At 38.0% G+C, this 24,698-nt stretch overlaps 1 protein-coding gene across 2 annotated transcripts in view; it reads left to right on the top strand.

Annotated features, from left to right (window-relative positions):
• The window catches only part of adamts10 (ADAM metallopeptidase with thrombospondin type 1 motif, 10), a 67,757-nt gene that overhangs the window by 9,230 nt on the left and 33,829 nt on the right, over positions 1 to 24,698 (top strand). Inside the window, exons 2-15 of one of the 2 annotated variants that reach the window (XM_016471493.1) lie at positions 1,927 to 2,249; positions 7,623 to 7,981; positions 9,612 to 9,771; positions 10,832 to 11,034; positions 11,791 to 11,874; positions 14,176 to 14,321; positions 15,233 to 15,276; positions 16,340 to 16,445; positions 17,759 to 17,905; positions 18,739 to 18,880; positions 20,395 to 20,502; positions 20,795 to 20,940; positions 22,141 to 22,204; positions 22,486 to 22,588. In XM_016471493.1, coding sequence (XP_016326979.1) covers positions 2,147 to 2,249; positions 7,623 to 7,981; positions 9,612 to 9,771; positions 10,832 to 11,034; positions 11,791 to 11,874; positions 14,176 to 14,321; positions 15,233 to 15,276; positions 16,340 to 16,445; positions 17,759 to 17,905; positions 18,739 to 18,880; positions 20,395 to 20,502; positions 20,795 to 20,940; positions 22,141 to 22,204; positions 22,486 to 22,588 — 1,915 coding nt within the window. In that variant the 5' untranslated portion in view covers positions 1,927 to 2,146. Of the gene's footprint in view, positions 1 to 1,926; positions 2,250 to 7,622; positions 7,982 to 9,611; positions 9,772 to 10,831; positions 11,035 to 11,785; positions 11,875 to 14,175; positions 14,322 to 15,232; positions 15,277 to 16,339; positions 16,446 to 17,758; positions 17,906 to 18,738; positions 18,881 to 20,394; positions 20,503 to 20,794; positions 20,941 to 22,140; positions 22,205 to 22,485; positions 22,589 to 24,698 lie in introns of those variants that run through there. The other variant, XM_016471499.1, reaches the window with a different exon arrangement.

The following is a 24,698-nucleotide window of genomic DNA, read 5'->3' as shown; positions in this document are numbered from 1 at the left end:
CATCCCCACAGAGTTTAGGTTAGTTTGATTATTAACTTGATAGATGTTGCTTTTTGTGTTTGAACAAACTCTATAGGCCTATATTCGCTTATGGGTTGAGAAATTCATTTTGCGCGTCATGATGTAAGCTTTTCATTTAAACGCATTTTAAGCATTTTGGTTTAAAAACTAATTTAACTGTTCAGGGACATTAAGCAGTGGGGCAGAATTCTTTTTGGCAAATGCGTGCGTTAAGACGGTTTCTGATACACGCGAGCGCACTTGCTCATACAGCGCCTGAATAAACTAAGAGTTATTTTTCGCGCCTTGTGTTTAAACGTTAAAATACACATAGTTATGTGTCAAAATGCCTGTCTCCTCGTCAGCACAGTCATTTGTGTCTTAAATTAACGTTAATAGTTAAAGATAAAGCATGTGCACTAGTTGGCTTTATGAGATCCTGGCATTATATGATGAGATTTTAAAGGAATATAGTTCACCCAAAAATGTAAATACTGTCATCATTTACTCAGTTTCAAGTTGTTCTGAACCTGTATGAATTTCTTTGTTCTCCTCAACATAAAAGAAGATATTTTGAAGAATATTCGTAACCACCAGAAAGTTTCTGGTCCCTGTTGACTCCAATAGTGTTGTTTTTTTATATACTATGGAAGTCATGAGGGCACAGAAACTGTTTGGTTACCAGTAGGCTATTGTTCCAAATATATACATTTGCATTCAACAGCAGAAGGAAACTCATTCAGGTTTAGAACAACAACAACATAACTTTAATTTTTGGGTGAACTATTCCTCCAAAGCAGCCTAATAGGCCTATAGCTGCTGCTGCAGACTTATAAGTGCATTACCACCACAATCGACACTCCCAATTGAGATTGTAGATAGAGTGTCAATGTCAAACAGGCTGAAGAAGAAGACGCGAAGGCACTCAGGACAGTTCAGACATTGCGGTGAAAATCAGAGGTAAAAAACTATATAAATACTGTTCAGTTTCTTGCACAGACCGATCGTTTTGTGTCTTTACACATCAATGTATCGTCATGAGCCGCCGGGTTTAATTTGGTTTTGTTTGTGTATGTTTTAGACACGGTTTGAGTTAAAAATCTCCGTTTGTGTTCTACTGAAGAAACAAAGTCACCTACATCTTGGATGCCCTGGGCGTAAACAGATAAACATAAAATTTTCATTTTTGGGTGAACTAACTCTTTAAAATCAGCAAGCTTTTATTTTGGGGGGTTGATGGCAAGTAAGTATATGCACTGCCGGTTTTAGTGCTGAAGCACGTCAGTGAATGAAATGTCACAGTTTTGCACTTTGCTCTGATTTATGATTTATGCTTTCAGTTCGAATGACATTGTATACGGTATTACAGTTAATTGATCTAAAACGGTGATGGTGCATTAACAGCTGTCAGCCAAGTTGGTACTCAAATGAGCAGTATGAACTTATTTACCCAGCACATTTTTTATTTTGGTCGTGCATGCGCACCTGGGCATCACTTATGTGCACCCCAGTGCATTTCGCAGCCGAACACAACCTATGGCTTGCTCTCTCTCTTTGTGTCCCTGTCCCATTAGAAACAGTGGTGCCACACAAGTCCCTCTTGTAGTGGGCTATTTCTCAGATTAGGACATTTTGTTTTATAGCCTGCCCCAGACGTCAGCTTGCCCTCCTGACCCCACAATGCTTTCCTTTCTTTTGCACTCTTCCGGTGAAGGACAGAGTGAAGAGAAACAGCAGCCCCCAGGTTAGAAAGTGTTTTTTCCCCTTTCCACTTGAATGTGAAAGGAGGAATGATTGATTAGCTCTAGCAACAGGATGCAAACAACAGCCTCCCAAGGCAATATGTTTGACCGGTCAGAGAGGAACCTTTTAGCCAAGAAACTCACCTTTCTTTTGCATCTATCTAACCTGTTTGTCTTTCAATAGGGAGGCTCTTCATATTTATGATCCTCGGTTGTACACATCTTAGAACTGCCCGTTCTCCACCTCCAACCCCGAGAGGCGAAGCGTCAGGATCCACATTGAAGCGAAGCCACCATGGCTCCAGAATTCTGTGCGTCACTTTGGTGAGCGTGGGGCCGTCAGAGGGCAGAAGACATGTTGGGACAGAGGGCTGGGCACCGCATTGAAGCTTGCTGTAGTAACCATGGAAACGGTGTGGAGGAGTTTGGCCTGCGTTGGCATCATCGCCATGGTTGCCAGTGGAGTGGCAGAGAGTTGGAGTCCTGAGGAGTTTGCTCAGTCTCAAGGTGAGATTCCTGATTCTTTTATTGTAATGAAGTTTAAGTATTCATTTCATTTTAGCAATCATTTGCTGCTGTGAAACTGCATTAAAGCGGGCAGCTGCCATCCTGCTTCTTGTATACACTAGCATTCAAAAGTTTTGAAAGAAGTCTCTCATGCACACCAAAGCTGCATTTATTTAATCAAAAATACAGTAAAAACAATAATATTGTGAAATATTATTACAATTTAAAATAGCTGTTTTGTTTTCTAATATATTTTAAAATGTAATTTATTCCTGTGTTGGCAAAGCTGAATTTTTCTAACTATTTCTCACATGGCCCTTTAAAAGTCAATTTAATATTCTGATTTGCTGCTCAGTTTCTTATTATCAATGTTGAAAACAGTTGTGCTGCCTAATATTTTGTGGAAAACATGATACTGATGATACTTAATGGTAATACTGATGTATTTTTCAAGATTTGTAGCAAGATTCTTTAATGAAATGAAAGATAAAAAACAACATTTATTTGAAATAAAATTACTTTGAAATTTATCACTTTTCTTCAATCAAGTTAATGCACCCTGGCTAAATCAAATGAAAAAAAAAAAACTCACCCCCATGTCATCATGTCTTTCTTTCTTCAGCCACAAAGAAATTAAGGTTTTTGAGGAAAACATTCCAGGATTTTTCTTCATATAGTGGACTTCAACAGGGCACAATGGGTTGAAGGTACAAATTGCAGTTTCAGTGCAGCTTCAAAGGGCTCTACACGATCCCAGCTGAGGAATAAGGGTCTTATCTAGCGAAACGATGTCATTTTCTAAAAAAAAATAAAAAATAAAAATGTAAAATGTTTTTAACCACAAATGCTCATCCTGCACTAGCTCTGCGTTGCGCGTCCCTGACTTCACGCATTACGTAGTCACATTGGAAAGGTCACACGTGAAGTACCGACCCAGTGCTTACAAACGTCCTTTACAAAAAAAGGTAAAAACGAGGTTGGATGATTTTGAAGTTCGAGGAGAAAATCAGATGGCGTTTGGTACTACTTCTGCCTACATCACGCCTAAAAAGTATATAAATTTAAATTTTTTTAGAAAATGACAGATTGTTTCACTAGATAAGACCCTTATACCTCGGCTGGGATCGTGTAGAGCTCTTTGAAGCTGCACTGGAACTGCAATTTGGACCTTCAAACCGTTAGCTACCATTGAAGTCCACTATTTGGAGAAAAATCCTGGAATGTTTTCCTAAAAAACCTTAATTTCTTGGATGACATGGGGATGAGTTAATTATCAGGAAATATTCATTCTGGAAGTGAACTAATCCTTTAACATAATTAGCAATATCTCATAATTTGCAAGACGGACTGCTATTTCAGTTTGACTAATAAATAGTAATTATTACTTTTGTCAGACTGAAATCTACTTTTAAAGTGCTTGTAAACACATTTCTTGTTGCAGTAGAAATTACCTGAGAAACTTTCCGTACGTTTCACGTTGCACAATGGATGCAGCGATGGCAGATCATCAAAGCGTAAAACAGAATGAATTGTTAGCCTCAAGCCTCGAACAGTAACAAACCATTTAGACAACCAGGAACAGATGCACTGCGATGTCAGTTAGCCATCACAAGAGCCAGCCAGACTCGATGACCCATCTTTCCATGAAACCAACCACTGTCTCAATTCATACAATTAGTGACCCAGTTAGCTCTCTGACGAGAGTCACGTGAGGCACCTTTTAGATATCCAGCTTTAAAATATACATTCCTGCAACATACTAATCTTGTTAAGACATTTCAAATATATAAGATTTAAAGAGATACAGAGGTTACATAATAAGAACACGTTCAAGCATGTGGATTTGACTTCACTGCGTCATCTGGTGCAGTTCAGGACAAGCGTGTGAGCGTGTCTGGCTGAGTTTCAGTGTGTTTATTCAAAAGGCGGCTGGGACAAATATGCAGACCAGCCGTAGTTGCTGTTAAACGTCATTTTTTGGCCTATGAATAACTTAATAATGCATTTTTCCCTCTCATAACCAGGGTTACATCATGTAGCGTACAGTTATTAAAGCAGAGCACTAAGTTTATGTGTAATCTCACCACATGCAGTGACCGGTCACCACAGGCATATATTTAAATCTCATAGTCCAAATAGCAGTGTGGCAGACGGTACACAAACAGGATATGGATGGGTTTTGAGTCGCTGACAGGGCCTCCATTCAAGAAAGACTGACTTCTCAGCCTGGCATAGGGAAGAGTTTTCTCCTCCACAAGTCTGGGCGTACTCGCTGACTTGATGCAGCTGTTGCACATCTGGGAAAGGTGGACAGACTTCTCTCTCTCTTTTTCTCCGGCCCGGTTTCCACAGGAAAACGTCGGTTTTAAAAAAGTGGGGGGTTCACTTTAGTTTCCCGCACGGTCCTAATTAAAGGTTGTTCTCCTTAACCTTCTAAAATAAACTTTCAAACCCTGGGCGGCTCCTGACGGTGGTTTATTTGAATCAAAAGTGAAGTCTTTATTCTTTTAATGGGGCTCTGTCCGTGGCGAGGGAGTTTATGGGGAAGTAAGGCAGGCGTCCTCCTCCTCTTGGGTTCTTTGTTGAGATTAAAGACACATCAAAGGCTCTGGAGGATCGGTGCACCCTGTAGATGTAAGAGCAGGGAGAACCCTTCCATCAATTGTGGGCCTTATGTTTATTTAAGATAGCGCCAGTTGATGGCGGTCAGAGGGCTGGGCGTGTTGTACAGTTTGAGCTCCGCTTTCATGCTTTGACATAAGACCCAACTGTACCTCTGGCTCCTGTTATTGAGACTGTCTGGATTCAAGTTCTAGAGAGAGCCTAGATTACCTTTAGGCCTGCATTGGCTAATTTGCAGACACTTTTATCCAGAGTGACTTAAAGTACAGTTTTAGTGGACGGATGGTCCCTCTAGAACAACTTGGGGCCAAATGTGTTACTTAAAATCCTTCAAACTGAGTTTCCATCACTGTATATTTATAAGAATTTTGGAAGATCACATAAAATTCTGAATAGAATCACTGAGAGACGATTTCAAAAATGTGCATAAAAATTACTTTTAATGTCAGATTTATCCTAGCATGTGAATATATACGTTGTTGTTTTATGCTTAATAATAATAATAATAACATGTTGTAATTTGGCTTAGGCTCTCTCTTTATGCCTTGCAAGTGTTTTATTAGTTTATTAGTTTATTATTACTTTTATGCCTGAATGTATGTGTCCTGCTTTCCGTTTAAACATCTTTGTTGTTTATAATAGAAGCAATCTGGTTTTGTCATGCCATGTAGCTTACTTGTAGACCCACTGTAGCACATTCCAGTAACAAATAAGTAACAAAATAAGTCAATAAGTAACAAAATAAATCATGCCTTATGGTGTAAATTGTAAGAAGTAACATGTTGTTTTGCATGTTCAGTCCTAAAAGTAATCTTGAACTTTTCATTTAACAGTCTTTTTACTTCCAAACCACTCCACCACTGATTTCTTTTACAATTGATTGTAATTTTTAAACCCAGACAGCATTTGCTGTTAGACTATAGGGTGTATAAGGCTAGAAGTGAGCTTAAATTTACTCAAAAGGATGGAACTCTTCTGTTGGTCCTATCTATGGTCTTGAGTCTGCGCAGGTTTTAAAAAGCCAATGGAAACACATGTGGGGCTCAGAAGCAGCAGCTCTTTCAGTAATTAGACAGTCTTATTAAGTGGCCCAGTCTGAGTAACTGCTGTGAGGAGAGAACGATGTGATCTTTTATATTTTCAGCACTTGGTTTGAGCCTTCATTCCCTCCTTATGGAGGGCTTAATGAAATGGACCGTGTTCTATAAAGTTACTTGTCCTTCTCTTGCCATTGTACACAATGCCAAATTTAATATAAGTCATATGGTGAGTCTGCTGATGTATTTCTACAGCTTTGAGAGATTACGGAAAGTAGTAAGTCTAGCTGAATCAAGGTCACGCACAAGTCTCATCTTCATGCCTCTGGACCCAAACAAAAGAGATATTGCTGTCGCCCTTCTCACAGTGTTTGAACTGGCAAGATGGAGTAAACAAACCAATGGAACAAACCTTGTTTCACATTAAGGACACTGATCCTGGTGTAATTCTTCACATCTGAATGTTTAAAAGGGTTTGGTTTGGTTTGGTTTCAGGATGTTTGTCTCTTTGGCAATCTCCGCCCCTTGAGTGCAGTTTTTCAAATGCCGAATTTGGACAATTAATCTCCAGGCCCGCTGTCGGGAACAGGAAGTATACAATTTCAGGATTTCCATAGCAACAGGCAGCCCTTGGCCTTTGGGCTGCTAACTTGCTTTTCTTCTCTGTGGTCTACTCAATGGTTTCACTGTGAACTCTTTTGTTCGCCAATTGACACGGTCAGAGAGAGTACATAACTGCAACTGAATAAAATCCTTGTTAGTAACCAGAGGCTCTTTACATGGGCCCCAGCTGATCCAAGGGACAGCGATCTGCTTGAAATAGTTTGTTTGTGGATGTATTGTTGGTGTGAGTTAACAGTTCTCACTTGTTTGGATCCTAAAAGTACATTTAGTATTTTTTGTGGTCTTGAAGTGATACTGACAGCTAGAAGCGTAATTTCCTTCATATGCCTCAACCCTTGCATCTTAATTTAAAACTTTTTTCAGTGTTCATTAAAAGTGTCTTATACTTTTATTTCCTTTTTACTCCCACACATTTCCAATTTGCAGAATTCCTCAGATTTCTTTCCCCTAAAATCGGTGCAGAAAATGTGGAAAGAGTGTGCAGATTCCATTTAGGCCTGGTCATGTGACCTCAGTATGGTGGCCCCTGTAAAGTGATCCCCTTCAAGTAAAATTAAATTTGTTAGGCTACTGTTATGGTTTTGATGTCATTATTTATGTAGCTAAATGTGTATTTATATTCTAAATATTTTAAATATTGTATATTATATAATATACTTTCATTTTATGGTATATTATAATTTTATAATATCCACTATACTGTTCAAAAGTTTAGGGTTAATATACATTTTTTCAGGATCATGTGACACTTAAAGCTGAAGTAATGGCTGCTGAAAATTCAGCTTTCCCATCACTGGAATAAACTACATTTTACAATATTACAATAGTAAACAGTTACTTAAATATATTGTATTTTTGAATATTGTATAATTGTATTTTCGAACAAATAATGCAGTCTTGGTGAGCAAGAGACTTCTTCAAAAACAATAAAAAATCATACTCCAAACTTTCGAATTGTAGTGTATAAAACCTTTTTTCTTTTTTTAATAAGAATGATTTCAGTGCATGTTTAATTGCTTATTGTGTGAGCAGTATAAACTCAACTCAACTTCCATCCTTCAATCTAAGGACATTTTTTGTGTTTCCGCAGCTGAGTTTCTGTCCAGCTTGGGCCAGTATGAGATCGCCATCCCAGTGCGTGTGGGGCCGCATGGGGATATGCTATCGGAAGAGGAGACCTCTCACAGGAATGGCCGACACCGGCGAAGCACGGAAACGCAGAGCGTTCCAGAGCCGCAGCTGTACTATCAGCTCTCCACGTCGAGCGCTGACCTTTTGCTCAACCTCACGCTGCAGGGAGGACTGCTCACGCGACAGTTCCGTGTGGAATACTGGAAGAGGGGCCGCTTGGCTTGGAGTCACCCATACTTGCCCAACTGCCACTATGTGGGTCACCTACAGCACCAGCCTCACTCTAGTTCTGTGGCTCTTAGCAACTGTAATGGCCTGGTAAGCTCCATTAGAATTTTGAAGCAAACAGTGCTGTGTCTCAAGGCAAAATGATGTACTAATTAGTCTGCACCTAACCTATGTCTGCGCTCAAATGACGTCAAATGCAGAAGTCTGTAAAATGGGCTGCACCTATAGCCTTAAAGGGATAGTTCACCCCAAAATAAAAACCTGTCATTAATTACTCACCCTCATGTCGTTCCAAACCCATAAGACCTTCATTCAATTTCAGAACACAATTTGTTTATGAAATTTTTGATGAAATCCAAGAGCTTTCTGACCCTGCATAGACAGCAACACAACTGACATGTTCAAGGCCCAAAAAGGTAGTAAGGACATTGTTAAAATAGCATTCACCGTGTCAGACTTGCTGACCTCAAACTTTTAAACGGATGTTGACTTTACATAGAAAAGATTAGCAACTGTTTTTTTAAACCGAAATCACATTAACATGCATATTGTTTTCGTCTTGTTACTACAGTACACTTTTGAAACACTTTTGAAATATTTAAACTTTAAAAAGTATTTTATTTTATTTTATTTATGGATTTGCCCTATTAACTTTCATTGTAAGTATCTCACGGTAACACAGGTTTTTGCTTATATTAAAGAAAAGGAGGGACAAGTGAAAATTATTGTAATTTTTGCAATAAAACCCTAAATATTCCTTTAAATGGCTTTAGCACTTTGTTAGACATTTCCATCACATGAGGCTCAGATGATATCCGTAATTCTGTATGCTAAAGTAATGATGAATTATACAACGTAATCTCTTTCTTTCTACACTTGAGTGAGTTGTCTTGGCGCCCTTGTAGATCTGAAATGGGCAGCTGTATCTAAAGTCTGTCTCTCCCAGCTGGTGTAAAGCTCAACTCTAAAAACAGGTGTTTTGGAGCCTAATGATGGATTTAGTTTCAAGCAGCATGCTGTGGCCTGCTCATTACTTGCCAGAGCTGGTAATACACCTGCGTAAACAAATCACAAAGTCAAGACCAATGCTTGTTTATCCAGACCCTTTGAGTACAGTGTTAAGTCTCTCTGATAAATGCCATCGGACGTCCTGGATGCAGTATTGAGTGATTCATCTACCTGGCATCACAGGTGCTAATACATGACCGGCCTGGTCGATAATTCATACGTTTTTAATTGTGTGTGCACCAAACACAAATAAATACAATGGAGGATTAAGCTTGCTCATGATGGCGGTAAGAAACTTCCAGGTTAATTATTGGTGATCAGAGTAGCATGACTAAATTCATCAGGGAATGCTCAGTGTGTCCACAAGACCATCACTAATTACAGGATTATGTGGACTTGAAAAGTGTGACTGAAAGAGATGAAGACAGGAAACAATGAAACATGCTAAGATCCTTTGGCCATCTGCCATGAGTTCCCATTTCATCCAGGATTGTTAGCCCAGTGCAAGCTCATTATTTTAGAGGGGAGACTAATGATGGGATGATTTGATCTTGTCAGGGACTTCAATGTATCTAGCGTGTAAAATCAGATTGCCCAGGGAGGCCAATGTTTCGTTTTTTCACATGCATAAAGCAAAAGCATGTCATACATTTCAATGACAGACCCTTCATGCTAATCTGAAACGCGAATCTATGGTTTCTTGGTTTTTCAGCAAGGGGTCATTGTAGCTGGAGGTGAGGAGTACCTTATCGAACCCCTGGTTTCTGCTAAAAACTTCACTAATGAGGATGGCAGAGAAGGGCGCCTCCATGTGGTGTACAAACGGTCGTCACTAAGATACCAAAACATGGACCAGTCCTGTGGAGTCATCGGTAAGAACTAAAAATGCCATGAAGACCAAAAAGACCTTTTAACATCAACTGACAAGAGAAAATTGTGTTCGCCAACCCATTTCATGGGGTCTTTCAGTATGGTAGGCTATCCCGTTTTATTCCTAATATTAAAAGTCACTTTGTAATGGAAGTAGCGACAGATCTTTTTATTCATATTGTGACTTACATCTGAGTGAAATGGATTATTAAAAAATGCTGGGCAGGAACTTGGTTCTATGCATCAGTTGTTGATTGAATGGAGGCAAATCTGAATGCAAGCTTATAGTCGACTCATTGTAAGAAAGGGGCGGGGTTTAAGCAGACTAAAATGATTGGAGAAGTCTGGCATGCATCACCAGAGAAAAGTCTGCCATTTCAAATGCTCAAGGAATTTATTTAGGAAAAAAAAGATAGGGTGAATTTACATTTCATGCTGACTCTAAAGAACTTATTTGGGACACTGCCTGGTTTATAGGTAAACTTAACATAACTACCTTATTGAAAGTAGCTAATCAATCCAAAGATTTTATTAAAAAAAAACTGTCGCTACAGAGTTTTGCTCATTAGCCGCTTTTCCACCAAAATTACCTGGAACAATTTGTCTCAGAAACTTTTTTTCCCCCAGACCTGTTGCTGTCTGCGTTTCCATCGTGGTCTAAAGTACCATGAAGATTAGGCAAATAGTCTGGTGACGTAAGTCTGCGTGCGTTTCTCAATACCAAGTACGCAAATTTCAGACTTGCATCCTCGGTAGTTCGGACTTCGCAAGTTCGACTCGGGAGTGTGAAACTCCTGGGGACGGGATGACGCAAGTCCAGTAATATATATAAAAAAAAAAAAAAAAAAGTCCAGTAATACTGCAAATGGAACAGCAGCATACTTGATAACGTCAGTCAGCTCGCCTTGGCTATACTGCAATTTTCCTCACTGTATTTACAATAAGACGAAATATGATATCAAACACCCTGCCTATTTTCATTTTCATTTAAACATATTAATAGCCGCAGAAATGTTGTTCAGGGAACGTACATACATTACAATTGTGGCCATTTCTCTTTAGATGAAAAGCCTGGTAAAAGCTATGGATGGTGGCAGAGAACAATAAAGCCCTCACCCAACCAGATGGGACGGGGCCAGTTACCACTGAAGCGTTCTGTCAGCCAAGAACGCTATGTCGAAACCCTGGTGGTGGCCGACAAGATGATGGTCAGCTATCACGGCCGTCGCGATATCGAGCAGTACATTCTGGCCGTCATGAATATTGTAAGCTTCAACTCTCCTTGTTCTTGTTTTCATGCTTAAAAGTATAGTTCACAGAAAAATCTTGTCACTTTTCATGTCTTTTGAAAACCATGACCTTTTTATTTATTTATTTTATAGCAGAATGATCAAGCTGCTCTTTTCTGTACAATGAATGTGAAAGGTGACCATGTAAATTTAAGATTTTGATCTGTTCCCCACAAAGCTATCATATGGGTTCAGGTACTTTCAGGATGATTTTTTGGTGCTTATTTGGTGTTTGACTGCCTCTGGTTTCCATTTGCTTTCATTTTATGGAAGAAAGCTGTTCGGACATTCTGCTAAATTCTTGGCCGGTTACTTGAGATCCTTACAAAGACCTAAAATGAACAGCCTGCAATGATGTCCCACAGACTAAGTGAATCTTCAGAGGATGTTTGACCTATCCAGGTCATTTGTATTGGCTCAAAGAATAATGATTAAATGAAAACCAGTTGTCTAAGTAACTGTCTTCTGTCACCCTGAGGATCCATATTTCTCTCTCCAATTTATAATCTCCATGGGCGATTTGTGGCATTGTTACAAATAGTTTCACACCTGTGGAATGTGTTTAATGAAAGGATTACCTCACCTCGCAGCCCCAGCGCAGCAGTTAGCACTGGTTTTATAGTAGACTGTAAAATGTCCATCTTTACAGTAAAGAGCAGGATTAGAAAGGTCTAAAAACAGACAATTGGCTCGTTTTTAAGACTGGTTTTTTCTTGTTTCCCTGGAGGTCAGGTTGCCAAACTGTTCCAGGATTCTAGCCTGGGGAATGCAGTGAACATCGTTGTGACGAGGCTTATTCTACTGATGGAAGACCAGGTACTCTTATTGAAGCATGTTTGCCTAAAGGACTGGTACATTTATAACATTTGCCTGATCACAATATTTGTGTGCTTTAAATTCCTGTCATGCATTAGCATTCAAATAGGGACATTTTAAGTGAACATAGAAATGCCACAACATGTTTCTGTTTCTGGTCCACTGGTGTGTTATATGAAATGTAAATGCCTCTGGTGTGCATTGCATTTGTGAAAAGTATAAAAAATGGTTTTACAAGCATTGTGAATGCAAGCACTCTGGCTCCACTTTGTTTTAATATAAAATATATAAATATATATTATTTTTAAATTTTGACGATTTAGGATAGAAATATACATATTGTTAAAATGTTTGGGGTCAGTAAGTTTTTTTTTTGGGGGAAAAAAACTTACTCAGCAGGATGCATTAAATTGAACAAAAATGACAGTAAAGACTTTTAGATTGTTAGAAAAGTACGGTTCTTTTTAACTTTTTTTTAATCAAAGAATCCTTAAATGTATCACAGTTTCCACAAAAATATTAAGCAGCACATGTAATATTAATATTTCACAATATCACTGTTTTACTGTATTTTGATCAAATAAATGCAACCTTGTATAAGAACATAAAAAAAAACATTTAAAAACCTTACAGACCCCAAACTTTAAACAGTAGTGTACATTATTATTCTATATGTATTTCATAATTTATTTATATTTTATTAATATATAATGTGTTAATTAATATATGAATTTATTATGATTATTATTACATTTTATTAAAGTTCACTACATTTTATATTTTAAATATTCCAAAATATATTTGAAATATTGTTATTCATGTTAGCCCCAGTGCAGTATTTAAAAACGTTGTAAAATCCCGAATGAAACATACACTTAATAATTCTAAGAATATGTGCATTAAGCTTACTAGAAACATAAGTAAACAAAAAAATCCATTAAATCATTTATTGCAATTATTTATGCACAAATTATTAATCAGACAAAATTTCATGATTGTTACACTCCAACACATACACATATAAGCCTTAGTCTGTCTTATTTCACCTGTCAAAGAATTCCTTGTTTGTGTATTTACAGGCAAAAGCATCCTAGTCTGAGGCAGTTGAGACAGTCCACACAAGTCTGGACTGTTCGCTACCCGGCTCTGCTGGGTGTGTCCAGAGAGCCTGCCATAACTGCTCTTATTGTTGATTGTTGACCTCTCATTTTGCCACAGTCATGAATGTACAGGGGCCCAAAAAACGTGTAAAAAATTGAGGGATCTCTGGAACCTCAAACAGGCTCCTACAGACGACGCAGGGCAGGGAAAGGATAGGAGTGGGGTTTTGCGGTGTATTTAATGAAGCATTAATGATCCCAAATCGCAGACAGCTAAAAATAAATCCCCCTGTAATTTGTTCCGCATAATGTCATTTGACAAATGATGGCAGACCGGTCATTAGGAGCAGTATTAGCCGTGTTGAGATAACCACCGTGTGGCGCGCTGAGGTTTCGTGGAACCAAACATGGTTAGTTTCCAGATGAGAACACCCCGCCACCCCCTGTGGTAGAGGAAACCTGGAAAGTTAGAACTCTGAGCCCTGGATTGTGGGATGATACATTTATAGACTATGCCAGTGTGTGCATTCCTGGGTTACGAGTGTAATGGTGCTGTGGCCGTCTTGGGTGCTGAGTGCCAGGCAGAGTGGATGGGAAACACTGTCTGTCTTTTTGAACATGCTAGGAGTGTATTTGTTGTGCCTATTTTACCATATAAGCCCTGATCAACTGTAAACTCGCTAATAAAGCAGAGTTCATGTTTTTTTTAACGTTTAATACTAAATTTGCTGCATTTACTGTTATAAAGCTGCTTGCTTTATGTATTGCTACGCTATTGACAATGGACCGTCTTTACTTGCAACATTTTTGGTAGACATTTTTGCTAATTTGATCTCACCTTAAGGTTTAGACAATATACATAAGCCATATGCATACCGTACCAATGGCAAATGGAAGGAGTGTTCTAGGAAACCTTTTTGAAAACAATCATTATTTGTGCAGTTTTGTTTTGCACAGAACTGAAATACTTCAACTGGAAAGAACCAGCATATTGCCAACTGTTATATAAAAAGAAGTCCAATATCAGCCTAGTTGGGAAACCATTTTTAGGGTCTTACTCTACTACAAATACATATGAGCATACACATACGTTTAACTCATCAAATTATACACAGAGAGTACGATGTATATGTAATAAATCTGGATGTACTGTCTGATCCAAGTTTATCTGATCCAACTCTTTCCTTTCCTCTTTTGCCAGCCCACACTAGAGGTAAACCATCATGCAGGGAAGTCTTTAGACAGTTTCTGCAAGTGGCAAAAGTCCATCCTGCACCGGAACGGACATGGAAATGCCATCCCTGACAATGGAATCGCTCACCATGATACAGCAGTCCTCATCACCAGGTCAGCATGCAGATAATTAGAGAGAAAGTTTGAATATTTCAGTATATGCTTTTAAAATCTTTTTCAACACACACACACACACACACAAACACATTAACAGCTGTCTAAAATTTTATAGCACTCCATTGGTTCTACAAGGCAACAGGTCATAATTTTAAAATGGCTTTAAAGTACTTGAAGTGTGTGTTTGGAAGAACAAGTGATTTATGGTAAACCATGCTATAGGTTTAATCTACACAATGAGGAGTTAGGTTGAATTCCTGCGCCTCAGAGTTGAGTGTGAGAGATAGCATGTGAAGTATGAGAAAGAAATAGAGAGTGAAAGTGAAAGAGAGAGGCAGAGAGAAAGAGAAAGTGTGGGAAGTGTTGAGTCGTTATATGGAGGTTATATCAGAAGGTATGTCTGCTGGATGCATCAAGCATTTCCTTTCATTGTCTTCACTCTCTTATCAGAACAGTGTCCAGTCTGTGAACTGTCTCACAGCTCTAGTATGTGTGTGTGTGTGTGTGTGTGTGTGTGTGTGTGTGTGTACTTGTTTATGCTACATTGTGGGGACCAAATACACAAGGATAGTAAAACCTGAAATTTTTGACATTGTGGGGACCGGCCTGCGGTCCCCACGAGGGAAAAAAAATAAAAAAATAGTAAATGGTGTTTATCTGAAAGTTTAACAATGCAAACATGTTTTCTGTAAAGGGTAGGTTTAGGGTTAGGGTTGGGTTAGAGGATAAAAAAATATTGTTTGGTCAGTATAAAAGTAATAGAAGTCTATGGAAAGTCCCCACAATTCACAGAAACAAACATGTGTGTGTGTGTATGTGTGTGTGTGTGTGTGTCTGTAGAAAAACCCAAGCCATTCATTCACCCAAACATAAAAAAAAACATAAATACTTCTGTGGTGTGTTTACAGGTATGACATCTGCATCTACAAGAACAAACCCTGTGGAACACTTGGTAAGACATCTATCTATCCATTCAACCAATCCATCCATCCTACCATTCCATCCATTCTACCAATTTATCTAATCCATACATCCTACCATTCCAAAAATCTATTCAATCCATCCATCCTACCAATCCATACATTCTTCCAATCCATCCATTCTACCAATCCATTAATCCATCTACTCTACCAATCCATCCATCGATCCACCATTTTACCAATTATTCCAATCCATCCATTTTACCAGTCCATCAATCCATCTATTCTACCAATCCATCCATTTTACCAGTCCATCAGTCCATCTATTCTACCAATCCATCTATCCATCCATTTGACCAATTCTTCCAATCCATCCATCCTACCAATCCATCCATTCTTCCAATCCATCCAGTCATCCAATCTATCCATTCTACTAATCCAATCAATCATCCAATCCATCCATTCTACCAATCCAAACAATAATCACATCCATCCATCCATCCATCATTAATTGTGGTATCTGTCTGCATGCATTAAATATTTGTTTATTCATGTCTGAATTCTCATTTCTTCTCTGTTCATAACAAAGCTAATCGAAGGTTTATTGGTACTGTATAGTTTTTACTTTGATATTATTGATTAGTTTGTAGAGACTAATTGATTAATTAACTAATCAGCAATACTGTAGTAGTATTTGCATATATGTGTATCTGCATATCCAACTTATTTTTCAATGCAGAAGTAAGCTATTTCTTGTTAATGTGTGGGACTTCCAATTGATTAGCCGCTACAGCTAAACAACTATTAGAATAAACAAAGTGCAGTAAATTGTAAAACTATTTGTTTAACAAAGTGTGTTTATGATTGCAATAATAAATCAAAATAATATGATAACAATTACCAATTTGCAATTTCAGTCAACATAACAATCTTTTTGTACAGCTACAATAACTGAAAGCTGCTGACACCATAAGCCAAATTAAAAAGACCCAGCCCACTCTTACAATAAAAATAAGGTGGATAGTTATTGTAGCATATATGTGTATGTGTGTGTCCATGTCACTGTGCCCGTGTGCACACGTGTGTCCGTATCAGGTCTGGCACCTGTTGGCGGTATGTGTGAGCCAGAGAGAAGCTGTAGCATCAATGAAGACATTGGTCTGGCGACTGCTTTCACCATTGCACACGAGATAGGACACACGTGAGTCTCCTCCGATTCCTCTACTGCCTTCCCTGCTTCTTATGTTCCTCTGTTCCTGCATGTTTTTCTGTCTGAATTTTGTTGATTGATGTTGCTCACTTTGGGTCAAGAGGGAATTGCAGGGGGGTTGTGAATTAATGAAAAACTAATAATTAATTAAATGATAAAAATGTCAAATGAAAATAAATACCAAAATGTGACATAAAAGAAATGCTTACTAAAAAAGATGAAATGTTTCATTTTTTACCTGCATTTCATGTGACCAATAATTAGTGTCAAGAGAACTGTGAACATGCAAATGTTTTGTTAAATTATTGAAATATGATCTTAAAAACTCAGAAGGTGATAAGTAGTTTAGTTCAAAGGGGTTCAGCTGACAAAAAAGTTTGGGAATCCCTGATGTACCTAAACCTAACTGTGACAAAATTATGTCAGTATACATATTCTAAAATTTTCATTTTCCAAAAGCTTTTGAAGCTCTACTATAAGTCAGCATTACATCAAATAAAAATTCCAGTTTTACTTACTTGTGTCATCAGGGCACACCCTCTCAACTCTGACCCTTGACATTTGACCTCTACTCTAAGCGGCCTACCAAAACAAACTTGGCTTAAATTCAAGGATGAACTCTAAAGCCACTGGAGCCTTTTAAATACAAATAATGCTCATTATCAACAACTGCACTAATATTTTCTCTCAGTCTTGCGATATTTATATCTTGTTAGTGGAGCAAGTGACGACAGACTATGATGGCTCTATTTGCCTTGCGCTGGGCTTTTCATTTGTGTTTTTTTTGCACTCCAAGATGTTGAAGTATTGTTTTACTTGGTGGCCCAGCATTCCATTCACTTTCTGCAGCTTAATCATGCTTATGAATTTATGGGCATGCCTGGCTGATATCAAGCTTCAGAATACTTCAATGAAAAGCAATTATTTTGTCATTTCTGCTACTTTAGTAGTTGAAAAGCATTTTTTTTCTATCATTGTACGGATCTGAGCTCTGTTTGTACTGGGTCACTCAGTATACTGTTGCTTTGGCTACACTCACAGGCCTCGGAGCTGTTTTCATAGGTGGTGAAGTCATTAGTGGTCTGGTCCTAATGGTTCATCCAGGTACCTTTGAACTGTTGGCCATATGGCGCTGCACACTGGGGCTGTCTAGACAAGGGGGCATATTTTTAACTGTGTGTAGGATTACATAAGTTTGTGTGAGGTGCTGATAGGTTTGGGTGCGTGTGTGTTCACATTCTGTAACCAGGACCATGGGATTCCATTTTTATAATTCCATAAAATCATTCATCTCTCTCTTTCAGGTTTGGGATGAATCATGATGGTGTTGGCAATGCATGTGGGGTGCGCAGTCAGGAGACCGCTAAACTCATGGCTGCCCACATCACCATGAAGACTAACCCCTTCGTCTGGTCTGCCTGCAGCCGCGATTACATCACCAACTTCCTCGAGTGCGTCTGCTGCCTCAGTCTGAGATCTGTATTTTAACTGAGACGTACTAGATTTAGTGTGAAATATTGACCGTATCATTATTGAATTTTAGTATCATAAATTTCCAAAGGATTGGATTATAAAAATGATTGATGTGAATGTGTTTTTAAAGTCATACAACATGATCGTCTGAGTTTGTATTTAAGAGGCATTTGTTACATGAGGTGCTTAGTAATGATGATAGACCAATATACAGGCTAATTCATATTTGGCCTGAAAATCTTCTGACAGTTCACATTTTCTGTTTTCAGATATTTTAGTGAATTTTTGTTGTACTTCTTGATCAAATTGTATTTATTTTCATTTTATATACACTACAGTAAAGATTTTTTTGTCATATGCAAATATATGCTTTTATTATAAACTTTAATATTTAACTGTTAATATGTAACTGTTTCCAAATTGATAATAATAAGATGTTTCTTGAGCACCAAATCAGCATATTAGCATTATTTCTGAAGGATCATGTGACACTAAGACTGAAGTAATGGCTGCTGAAAATTCAGCTTTGCCATTACAGGAATAAATACAACTTTAAAATATATTAAAATAGTATGAAACTAGTTAGTGGCACTTTTGTGTAAATTCCTTACAACGGTGATTAAAATAGGTTCCTAACTATTAAGGCCAATTCACTCTGCCACAACAAACGTAAACAAGAGTTAACACACTGATCCAAAAAAAACACAACTGTTGGAATTTAGTGTTTGTTGGCATCAGGGCAGCATAAACTAGCCTTTACGCTTCCATCACTTCTCATACCCGTTCTGTTTTCTTTCTGATTGTTTCTCAGCTCTGGCATGGGTTCCTGCCTCAACAATGTTCCCCCCAAGCAGGAATTTGTTTACCCCACCACAGCCCCTGGCCAAGCCTATGATGCAGATGAGCAGTGCCGCTTTCAGTACGGAGTGAAGTCTCGTCAGTGTAAATACGGGGTACTTGCATCACTCAGTGTAATCGACAGCAGTTCTTCACCCAAGAAAGAAAATTCCATCATCATCATCATCATCATCATCTATTTAAAATGCAGATCACCATGATTTTTGACTATGGCACCATGGGAGTACCATGTTTTTTCTGATGTACCATTCAAAAGTTTGGGGTCAGTGAGATTAAACCTTCTATTCATAAAAGAATCCTGCAAAATGTATCAGTTTTATTTTAATGGATTTATATATATGTTATTTTAAATTGTAACAATATTTCACAATATTACTGTTTTTACTGTATTTGTTATCAAATAAATGGAGACTAAGTGAGTGAGCATAAGTGACATTTTTCAGAAAGATAACAAAATCCAAAACCCAAACTTTTTAATGGTAGTGTACATCACCCTACAAGAATAGCATTGTGCTTTAGACATTAAAACATAGATATTAGATGTTTATATTATCAGTAACAAAAAAATATGATAGTCATACTATGCATATGCAATATTTTGTCTTCAAAAGGCATAAGATAACTTTTTGTGCTGAAGTCATGATTTGCTAGAACATTTTCTTTTTATATTTTGGTGAGCTATTCAAATAATATGTTTAAAATATTTATTTTTTATGTCTGTAAAATTATGTATTTTTTGCACATTGACTATTTTAAAAATATCTCCTTTAGAGGTATATAACCATCACACCATAACACAGTAAGACATCTATGCTCAAGTAGAGCCTTTGTACAGATGAATTGTGGGTTATGGTCCTATCCAGGTTGCCTTTATATCCCCACAGTAAATCATCTAGCACTCTTTCTCTCTCTCTCTCCTTCTCTTTCTCTCTCTCTCTCTCTGTAAATCTGCACCAGATGGTAGTTCTACCTTTCGCTGATTGTAACATTCCATCTTTTTGCTCCCCCCAAGACTTCAGACCGCTGGCATTCTGCCACTTTTGTCCAAAACCACAAGTTGGTCAGAAGTTTGCTTCTCTTTGGTTTGCGGCTCCATTCTCTGCCAGCCAAGGCCGACCCTTACACCTCCACAGACCCACAGTGGAGCTCAGAGCTCAGGCTGTAAAGTGTGCTATATCTGCTCTTGTTGAGTTGAGCTTTAGGTTTTGACTGCTTTATGGGATACCAATGCAGGAAACTGAACATCTGGAGGAGGATAACACACTTGTTCAGATCTCACTGTAACTATGTAGTCTAATAAAGCAGGAAGTTATTAGGTAGGTCTGCAGTGCAGTGTGTTCTTTACATCTGATCTGAGAACATCTGATATACATCATGAGATGTCGCAGAAACAAGAACGTACCATGGTATAACTGCTAAAACATGCGAAAAACACGCAGAACACCTTAGCAACCACACAGCCACGTCGGAGGATTTTGTTTGGTGCAGGAATGTCCAACTTCCACACTTTCCACACATTTCTTCAGTCTCATGAGTGTCTCTTAATGTCTGTTTTTCCCCACATTATCTGGAGTTTTGTTTAGTGGCTTGTGTGTATGTGTGTTTTCAGGAAGTGTGCAGTGAGCTTTGGTGCATGAGTAAAGGGAATCGCTGCATCACCAGTAGTATCCCTGCAGCCGAGGGCACCATCTGTCAAACCAGCACCATCGAAAAAGGGGTAAGCACAGGGAATTCTTGGAACAGGCCAGGAAGTGCACAACACAGCTATGTCAAGGCTCAGGAAACATTTTTTTGGCTTGATAGGTAGATCATGTTGATAATGAAATAGTTTTGAATGTAAACGTAGGTAGTACTGCATTCTTTGGCAAAAACAAAGTGAGTGATGCTTTTAAATTCAATTTAATATACGTATATATAATAAAATAAGTTCACCATATTATATTGGCAGATAGTTTTTGGGTTGCCAGATATCACATATTTTATGTTGATTAATGCTGTTTTCTCATTAGTGGTGCTACAAAAGAGTGTGTGTGCCATATGGAACACGTCCGGAGGGGGTAGATGGTGGGTGGGGCCACTGGTCGCCATGGGAGGAGTGTAGTCGCACCTGTGGGGGCGGAGTCTCATCCTCTATTCGCCATTGTGACAGCCCCAGGTGAGTCAGGGTCATGTGATTGATTAACACTGTTTGATTGGACAGATCATTGGTGGTATTAGTCAACGACAATGGTAATATGCTACATTGTTACATTACCTCATCATGTTATAAAATGAAAATTCTGTCATCATCATTTACTCACCCTCCACTCGTTCCAAAACATTCATGAGTTTCTTTCTTATGTTGGACACAAAAGAAGATATTTTGAAGAATGTTGGTAACCAAGCAAGTTGACAATAGCCATTAGATCAATGTATGGAAGCCACAGTATGGAAAAAATACTATGAAAGTCAATGGCTAGCGTCAACCAGACAGAAGCCTAACCCTAACATAAGAAAGAAATCCATACAGGTTTAGAGCAACTTGAGGGTGAGTAAATGATGACAGAATTTTCATTTTGGCTGAATAGTTCCTTTAAAGCATCTTAAACATTTTGCATAAAAATGTCTCAACTGATCAAATATCAAAAATTAGATGCAAGAAATTGGGGTTGACATTACTTATTGGTTCATTTATCACAACGATAATAGAAGGTTAAGTCAAGCATGTTACATTGTTGGATACAGTATTTCGTGCAGTGTAGTTGGGCATCCAAGTATTTTGTGTATACAGATAATGTAGATACTATAAAATAGTTCAGAACTTTGGGGTCAGTTGGATTTAACCCTAACCCTCACAAAAGATTTACATTTCAAATAACTGTTTATATTATTGTTTCTTGAGGATGTGACACTAAAGACTGGAGCAATGGCTGCTTTGCCAGTAAAGGAATAAAATACATTTTACGTATGTATTAGAAAACAGTTATTTTAAATTGCAATATTTTGTAATTATTTGAAACTTCACAATATTACTGTTTTTCTGTATTTTTGATCAAATAAATGTGCTTTGGTTAGCATACGAGGCTTCTTTCAAAAACATTTAAGAAAATCTTACCAACCCCACAATTTTGAACATAGGTTTTTTTTAACAGTGTATACGAGTGATTTGATGATTCATAATGTTCTTACGCTCAGCCCGTTGTACTCAATGAACCTAGTTTGATGACATGCCAGGGAAAATCGGAAAAACTAACAGATCGACAGAAAGACAGAAGATGTCTGGCTGAAGTGAACTTGAGCAGAATGATTGTGTAATTGAGAGTTACACTGAAATTACACTCAGATGTGTCTGATGCCTGTCCTTGTGTGGATCCAGGCCAACAGTTGGAGGAAAATATTGTCTGGGAGAGAGGAAGCGCTTCAGGTCCTGCAACATTGATGTAAGTTTGATACCCACACATCACTTACTGACTCCATTTGTGTTTGTCTGTCTGACTGACGTTTCTTCAAATACTTAAAAAATGTACACAGATCCCACTTAGAACTTTGGTTTGTTTGTGGATGGATTCTGTTCTAAATTAGATGACATGACTGAAAATTAGGGTGCATTTGGCAAAATATTAAAGCTCTAAATGAGTAGACATTCTCCAATAGAAGAGAGCGATTCACAGTTGCCATGCTCCACTATATTCTCAGACTGACTGATTTGTGTGTGGATTAGGAGTGCCCAGCTGGATCTCAGGATTTTCGGGAGATTCAGTGCTCAGACTTTGACAGTGTTCCCTTCCGGGGGAAATTCTACACCTGGAAGCCATACAGGGGTGGTAAGTACACAGCCCTTTATACCACCTGTTCTGAGATACACTGGTTGTGTCACTTTGATTTGTGTCACTTCGATTACTCTGAACTGCTACAGTTAAATGCACTGTAAATCTCTTTGGATAAAAGCACCTACCAAATTAACAAAATAAGAAGCCATACAGGGGTGGTAAGTACACAGCCCTTTATACCACCTGTTCTGAGATACACTGGTTGTGTCACTTTGATTTGTGTCACTTCGATTACTCTGAATTGCTACAGTTAAATGCACTGTAAATCTCTGGATAAAAGCACCTACCAAATGAACAAAATAAGGATGTGAAATATATCAACACCACATTGGTATCACCAAATGTGACATTTGTAATGTTACTGCATCTTTCTGATAAGTAAAATAGGTCACTAAATTATATTCGAATGTTATTCATGGGACCCTACATTATTTCTGTTTGGCGTACATTTTGTTAAACACAACAGAATTAAATGTTTACACACAGCCCATATGATATTTATTCTTTTTGGTAATACTTTACAATACAGTCCCATTAGTTAGTTAATGCATTAATGCACAATACATTTGTTATATTATTTATTCATCATTGTTAACATTGTTAACAACATGTTTATATTATTCCAGTGGCTCCAGGTTGTGTGACATTTATTAAATGATTGTAATATAAGAAAGATTTCCTGCAATTGAGTCTGTTTTAAAATTAAAAGCAGTTTTCCATTGTACATATTTTTGGTGTAATTTGAAACATACAGATGTGGGCTATTAAGGGGAGATGTTTTTTGTAATCATTCTCACAAAATGTAGATTTACAGTTAGATCTAATGTTGGATTCAAAATATAAATACTTATATCATAATGTTGCATCCCTTGAACTAATGCAAATGTTTGTGCTGAGAACTGAACAGAATCACGTGATCTCTTAGTTACCTACCTACGTCTTTCCTGATTATGGGGATGTTTAAGAGCTCAGTTGTTGTTTTTTAAGACTGTTTAGGGCTTTGAAAGGTGGTTTAGATATTAGAACTGGACCACCATGCTCCAAAGAACCAATCTCTGCACTGGCTCAGGTCCAGGACAGATGTGAGAGAGAGATAATGAGAGAAAAAGAAACTGCAAATAACAGTCTGGCATCCATATGCCGGGCTGCAGACTGCCAACTTCCCACAATCCCCGGTTTAAAGTCCTGCTTTTGATGAGTGTGAAGCTGGACGTCAAGGACATAACTGCCTTTAATCTGCCCCTCCAATAACATAATGGCTTGAGTGAAGCCCACTGCAGGCTACAAGCGCTGCTTTCATCAAGTCAGCTGATTTTACAATGGAAATCCCTTGCAGCTGTTAAAATAAGTGCCAGACTGCTGTTTTACCCTGCTGTAGGGTAAGGTAGCATATAGACCTTAGACCTGTAATCTGTCTGTGTTCACACTGTCATCTTTCTTGTGATTTTCTTTTCACTTCTAGCATTGATTTCTTTGTTTTGTCTGTCTGTGTGGGACTTTCGTATTGTTTGTATAATGTATATCGCCTGCTATATTTTAATAACAGTATGCAGTAAACTTTTCACATAGTAGTATACTGTGCTTTTGTCTCATGACCTTGCTTTATTACATGTTTAATTAGTATTTGACTTAATTTGTTGTCTTTCTCTATCATGAATCATTTCTTTCTGTCTTTTTGTTCATTCATTCTTTTTAATTTTTCTGTTAGTCAATTAGTTTGTTTTAATTTACTATATTTTTAATAATATGTGGATCTGTAGCACTATGCAATGCAAACAGTAGTATGCTACATTGTGGTCACATGACCTTGCTTGATGCTTCATTCGGCAAGTGGCTTAAAGTTGTCATCTCATAAATAAATATGACTTAGTATTATAAGAAATATAATTATACAATTTTTTATTTTTATTTTTGTAAAATATTTTTTAAAGTCTCACCAAGGCTGCTTCCCTTTCATGGGAATTTCGAACTGCGTCCTCTAGGGGTCGCTATGGGGAACGCCTCGTCGTGACCCGTGTCTGAAGCATACATTGAAAAAACGCCAACTCGTTGGCCGGCGACAGCCATGACGTCACTACCGGTGCGACTATAGTATAAGGCGCCG

This window comes from Sinocyclocheilus anshuiensis, unplaced genomic scaffold (assembly GCF_001515605.1).
Source record: "Sinocyclocheilus anshuiensis isolate Anshui unplaced genomic scaffold, SAMN03320099.WGS_v1.1 scaffold1403, whole genome shotgun sequence".
NCBI lineage: Eukaryota > Metazoa > Chordata > Actinopteri > Cypriniformes > Cyprinidae > Sinocyclocheilus > Sinocyclocheilus anshuiensis.
Note: the sequence above shows the minus strand (reverse complement) of the source record. Positions and strands in the feature narration are given on the sequence as shown.